This window comes from Chiloscyllium plagiosum, unplaced genomic scaffold (genome assembly GCF_004010195.1).
Source record: "Chiloscyllium plagiosum isolate BGI_BamShark_2017 unplaced genomic scaffold, ASM401019v2 scaf_14636, whole genome shotgun sequence".
Classification (NCBI taxonomy): Eukaryota; Metazoa; Chordata; class Chondrichthyes; order Orectolobiformes; family Hemiscylliidae; genus Chiloscyllium; species Chiloscyllium plagiosum.
This window is the reverse complement of record NW_025212286.1, coordinates 8410-15041: the sequence shown is the minus strand read 5'-3', so window position 1 is coordinate 15041 and position 6632 is coordinate 8410. Positions and strand designations below refer to the sequence as shown.

Genomic DNA, 6632 nt, shown 5'->3' with positions numbered 1-6632 from the left:
TGGCTTGTTCTCCCTGTATTCTGTGAGATCTAACCTTGCTAATCAGTCTCCCATGCGGAACCTTGTCAAATGCCTTACTGAAGTCCATATAGATCACATCTACTGCTCTGCCCTCATCAATCCTCTTTGTTACTTTCTCAGAAAATCCAATCAAGTTTGAGAGACATGATTTCCCAGGCACAAAGCCATGTTGACTATCCCGAATCAGTCCTTGCCTTTCCAAATACATGTACATCCTGTCCATCAGGATTCCCTCCTGTGCCACCCCCCTGGGGAAGAGCTGATCAATCGAATTTTGTTAAATCCTTTGCCCCCTTCAAGGTCAAATGGACAAGGTTTTTTTTTCCTGTGCTTGGGGGAGTCCATAACTAGAGGGGCATAGGTTTAGGGTGAGAGGGGAAAGGGACATAAGGGGCAACATTTTCACGCAGAGGGTGGTGCGTGTATGGAAAGAGCTGCCCGAGGAAGTGGTAGAGGCTGCCACAATGACAACACTTAAAAGGCATCTGGATGGGGACATGAATAGGAAGGGTTTAGAGGGATATGGGCCAAGTGCTGGCAAACCCAGATTAATTTCAGGTTGGCATAGATGAGTTGGACCAAAGGGTCTGTTTCCATGCTGTACATCTCCATGACTCTAATCTCCCTATCCACTTTTGAACGCTCCTGTTGAATCTTGTGTAGGTTAGGGGCATTGCTCAGGGGAAATGTTATTAGATTCCCTACAGTGTGGAAACAGGCCCTTCGGCCCAACAAGTCCACACTGACCCTCTGAAGAGTAACCCACCCAGACCCATTTCCCTCTGACTAATGCACCTAACACTACGGGCAAGTTAGCCTGGCCAATCCGCCCTAACCTGCACATCTTTGGATTGTGGGAGGAAACCAGAGCACCCACGGGGAGAATGTGCAAACTACACACAGACAGTTGTCCGAGGCTGGAATCAAACCTGGGTCCCTGGTGCTGTGAGGCAGCAGTGCTAACCACTGAGCCACCGTGCCGCCCCAAATGTGGAGTAATAGGGTTGGGAGATGGGTCTGGATGGGGTTGGCGTGGACTTGTTGGGCTGAAGGGCCTGTTTCCACACTGTAAGGATTTTATGGTCCTGTGAACCTTCTCCCATTCAGGCAGTGCTGGGGGGGGGGGACTATCACCGCTGGCCTGCTAATCCAGAGACCCAGGTAATGATCTGAGGACCCGGGTTCAAACCCCGCCATGTCAAAATTGTATTCAGTAAAAATCTGGAATTAAGAGTCTAATGATGACCATTGTTGGGGGGAGAAAAACCCAATGTGTTTGACTCATGGTCCTTTCGGGAAGGAAACTGTCATCCTCACTAGGTCTGGATTACATGTGACTCCAGACCCACAGCGATGCAGTAGATTCCCCTCTGATTAGGGATGAGGAAGAAATACTGGCTCAGCCAACGCTGTCTTCGTCCTGTGAGTGAATCTTAAAAAAACAGCACTCTGGCAAAAAGCAATATGGAATTGCCTCATCTCCCCTCCCTCTAGTTCTTTTCCCGAGTCCCTTCACACCACGACACCCTCTGGTGACCGACCCCTGCTCTCCAGTGGGAATGGTTTCTCCCCCCCCCCCCCCCCCCCCATCACCCTCTTGTGATTCCAACTTGCCCCTTAACCGTTTCTGAAGGCTTCTCCCAGTCTCTCCCGCATCCTACTCTGGGGGGTAACCTCCCTCTGTGCCCTTTCAGAGTTCTCGCTGTCCTTCCTAAAATGGTGACACCAAAATTGGATACCCAATGCCAACCCACTGTTAGCAGGTAACTCATTGATAGCTCACCACCAGGATGTAATTCCTCCGTCCGGGAACAATGGATTTGACTGGGAATGAGCAGGAAGCAGCGATGAAAGGAAGTTCTGATCCTTATAATTAGATTTAGAATCCCTACAGTGTGGAAACAGGCCCTTCGGCCCAACAAGTCCACACCGACCGTCCGAAGAGTAGCCCACCCAGACCCATTCCCCTACCTGTTATTTATTCCTGACTAATGCAACTAACTCTGGACACTATGAGCAATTTTAGCATAGCCAATTCACCCTAACCTGCACAGCTTTGGATTGTGGGAGGAAACCAGAGCAAATCCAAGCAGACACAAGGGGAGAATGTGCAAACTCCACACAGACAGGTGCCCCAGGCTGGAATCGAACCCGGCTCCCTGGCACTGTGAGGCAGCAGTGCTAACCACTGAGCCACCGTGCCACCCTCGTGCGACTCAGCTGAAGATCTGCCCTCAACTTTGGCAGTGTGCGTCTCCGTATTGTAGAAATGATATTGGGGCATTGCTAACCAAATAAGAACGAGGTGGGCACCACATCTGAAGGGTCAAGCAGCTCAGGACAGATTGAACAGCTAGCATCCCGAGCAAAGGACTCGACAACAAATGTGGAAAGATTGTTTCACGCTGTGGGATATGCTCACAGAATGAGGGGTTGCCCATTGAGGACGGAGATGAGGAGGAATTCCTTCTCTCCGAGGGGAGCGAATCTGTGGAATTGTTTACCGCAGGCATCGTTAGGTATATCCGAGGCTGCGATTTTTTTAATCAGGAAGGGAAAAAGGTGGGGAAAGAAAGAGTTGAGGGGCGATCTCATTGAATGGTGAAGTGGACTCAATGGGCTGAATTGCCTTCTTTCACTCCCATGTCCGACGGGAGACTGCAAGTGGTCGTCTTTTGCAATTATGAAAGGTTGGGACAATGCAGCCTTAAACTATGTCCGCGTGCAGCAAAACAGTGAGGAAGATTGAAATTAGGGTGAAGGGGCCATCAATACAAGACAGTCACTGAACTGTTCACTTTGGAGATTTATTTTTCCAGAGAGCAGTAGGAATGAGAATCTTCCTCCATGGGGCTTGGTCAAAGCCAGTAGTGATAAGCTGGCTAAACATCATAAGATCTTAAGATGTAGCAGCCAATATTGACCATTGATTCCCTTCCTGTATCCTCGAATATATTTAATAGCCCAGTCTCGACAGCCCTCTGTGGTAAAGGATTTCACAGATTCACTCCCCTTCGGAGGGGAAACGAATCCTCCCTATCTCTGTCTTGAGTGGGCGACCCTTGAAACTCAGATGGTGCCCCTCTGGTTCTGGACTCTCCCACCAGGAGAAACAATCTCTCCACCTCCACCCTGTCAAGTCCCCTAAGTCTCTTACATATTTCAATGTGGTCACCTCTCAATCTTGTAGAGTCATGTGGCACGGAAACAGGCCCTTGCGCTCAGCCTGCCCGCGCCAACCAGGTTTCCCAACCTGAACTCGTCCCATTTTCCTTGGTTGAGCCCCAAACTCTCTAAGTCTTTCCTATCCATGTTTTAAACGCCAATGAGTACAGGGCCCAACCTACTCGACCTCTCCTTGTAAGAAAATGCCTCTATACCCAGGATCAACCTCGCGAACCTTCTCTGGACTGCCTCCTATTATTACTCACAATGGATGAAAACGTTGGAAATGGATAGCAGGAAGGCTAAGGAGGTTGCTGGGGATGCTGAATGGTTTATTATATACACGTACAGGCATATTGTTCTTCCGTCAGACTGAGCGATAGATGGAGTCCACAGGTTGGGCGCCCCCAAGTGGACAGCACTTGGAGTGCACCCTTCAGTTCTGTTGCACAAGACTGGAAGTGGTTGAAGGCAGCGTGTTACATCTCTGACCGGGGGCGTTGGATTCCAGCTGGCTGTTCATTTGGTTCAAGGGGATGCCAACCTGGTTGGCTTCGTGTTGGCTCGGGTAGAGGGTGGTGCCTTGGCACGTCCACAGGGAGCTGACGGAGGAGATCCTTTGGAAGACATTCTTCATTGCCTCCCTGAACTCCCTCCGCATCAGGCAGTAGATAATGGGGTTGAGGCAGCTGTTGGTGTAGGCCAAGCAGATGGTGAATGGGTGGATGTAGGTGTGAGTGATATAGTACGCTCTGCTCCAGTGGACCAATTCTAATTTGACCAGCACTCCCCAGCAGGTTATCACATGGTTAGGTAGCCAGCAAAGGAGAAAGGACATGATCAACAGGATGACAGACTTGGTGACTTTGGATTGCCTCTTTGCATTGTTGCCACTCAGCTTATGGTGGTGCAGAAATCTTATAAGCAGCAAATAGCAGACGGTTATGACTGTCAGGGGGATTATGAAAGTCAGCAAGATCCTCTGAATGTGTTGGAAGGCCAAGAAATATTGTCCAGCTGGGAATTTCTGGATGCACAGTTCATCGCCGTAGATATTGACGGTCTGGGAGTATATGGTCAGGGGTAAGGTCACAGCGATAGCTGTAAGCCAGATGGCCAGGATGACACACTTGACCATGCAGGGCCGGAAGGGAGTCCTGCCCGGTCTGAGAGTTTGCACCATCGAGCAGTAGCGGCTGACACTCATGGCGGTCAGGAAGAAGACGCTCGCATACATGTTCAACACGGTGACAAAGAGGACCAGCTTACACATGGCAAGGCCGAAGGGCCAGATGTGGTCCAGGACAATTTCCGCTGCCCAAAAAGGCAGCACCAACACAAAGTGGAAGTCGGTCAGGGCCAGGTTGAAGACGAAGCGGTTGATGGTGGACGGGCTCTGTCTGTTGAAGCCTTGGATGAGATACAAGACCAGGAGGTTTCCCAAAATCCCCATGGCGCACGTGACAGAGTAGATCAGTGCTATGGTGATTCGTAAAATGGTGTAGAAGGCCCCTAAGACACCAAAATTGCCTGGTTCAAAGATTGAAGTGCTGTTAATCTCCAAGTAATCATTGTCTGTCGCATTGTCAAGATCTGTCCCAATCATTGTTGCTCCAAGCCAAAGCAACATGCCAATCATTGACTAAGAAACAATTAAATGCAGGCTATTTATAGCTGCGTAATTGTCATTAATACCAAAGTTATAATGAGACGTTATCCCACAGGCAGTGACCTGCCTCCTCAGATGAATTAAAAGGTCTCACGGGCAATATGTCAAAGAAGAGTTGGCGTGCAGACTTCTCTGCAATGAGCTGGGGCCAACATCCACCCCTCAGCTGTTGTCACCAAAGCACAGACACGCCCAGCCTTTACTGCAATACTGGTTGTGGGATCTTGCTGTGCTGAGATTAGCAAGATGTGTTTCCTATACTGGAACTTCAAAAGATCCCGCATCCACCACAGACCACTTCTGGGGAGTCCCGCGGTGTTGGAAGGTGCTACCGAAATGCAGGTTCATTTCCTCACTCGTTACATGAGGGCAGACATGCACAAAGCAAATATTTGGTGCTTCATTTTTGAGCAGATTGAAATCCACTGAATGCCTTCGGTAGAACTTTCTTGAAGTGTTTCATCCTCTGTCCAGCACTGCACTGCAACTGTGCTCAGCTATGTTTTACCCGTGACAGAATTTTGCAATTTGTATCAAAGGCTTGCTACTAAATATATTACAAATATGTGCTAGAAACTGGCTATCAGTCTCTCTCTCTCTCTCTTCTGAACACTCTTTGATCCCTTAGCTACGTGCAGGAGAGTTGGCGCCTGGGACCAATGAGTCCCCCAAATAAACTCTTCCAAAAGGAAGCTTAGTCTTTAGGACAGCGTTCAGAGACGTGCAGGGCTGGTGGAAATAGTGCTTCCTTATCCATCTCCTCTGCCGTTCCTCCCTTACTCACAGAATGCAACTTCAAGCCTTGGCGAAGGGTTTCGGCCTGAAACGTTAACTTTTCTACTCCTCGGACGCTGTCTGACCTGCTTGTGTTTTCCCAGCTCTGCATCTGTTGACTGTGAATCCCAACATCTGCAGTCCTCACTGCCTACCTGCAACTTCACAGTGGTCCATCACCTCGCCCTCAGGGTCTAGTCGCTGTCCATCCTCGCCAAATTGTTCGAGGCCACCACCTTGAGGGTCAGTCGGTTGCTGTCCGCGGTGCTGAAACGGTCAAGCAGCCCGGCGAGACAGGGGTCGCTCCAGGAGGCTGGCGCTGTCCGCGGTGCTGAAAGCTCTGCTCCGCTTCCCCTGAGCCTATTACCTGTTCCCCAAGAGCCCAACCCAGATTTGGCGAAACTTTCCGCATGGAAGGTTCCGATGGCGACACAGACACCGCCCCTTTTCGCGACGTGGGAGCTGGGCACAACCTCTCTGTGGCAAGCCCACTTGCTGCTGAGCTCTGGACCTGGGGAAGAGTGAGGGGAAAGGAGATGCAGGTTCACAGCTGAATACGCGATGAAATATGCTGCGAGACAGCTTCAAACGCTGAGAAACCACTTCATCATTTGCGCAGAGGAGGCATTTCCGATCAGTTGTTGTGGAGCAGGTAAATGAGGTCTAAAATAAAAGTGCACTGTATAACTCACATGAACCTCGGTACCACAGAATTAGTGATAGAAACAGAGCCCTCACTGTAGCACTCTGACATATCCCATTGTCTTACTGTTACACTCTGATATACCCACACCCCTCACTGTAACACTCTGATATATCCCACACCCCTATCTGTAACACTGATATACCCACACACCTCACTGTAACACTCAGATATACCCACACCCCTCACTGTAACACTCTGATATATCCCACACCCCTATCTGTAACACTGATATACCCACACCCCTCACTGTAACACTCTGATATATCCCACACCCCTATCTGTAACACTGATATACCC

General features: G+C 49.7%; 1 protein-coding gene across 1 annotated transcript; it reads right to left on the bottom strand.

Moving 5' to 3' along the window:
• Positions 1-3480: 3480 nt before the first annotated feature.
• On the bottom strand, positions 3481-6321 carry LOC122547354 (relaxin-3 receptor 1-like). The gene has a single exon (XM_043685986.1). It carries the CDS (start codon positions 4823-4825, stop codon positions 3623-3625), a length of 1203 nt encoding a protein of 400 aa, XP_043541921.1. The 5' UTR covers positions 4826-6321; the 3' UTR covers positions 3481-3622.
• Positions 6322-6632: the final 311 nt, after the last annotated feature.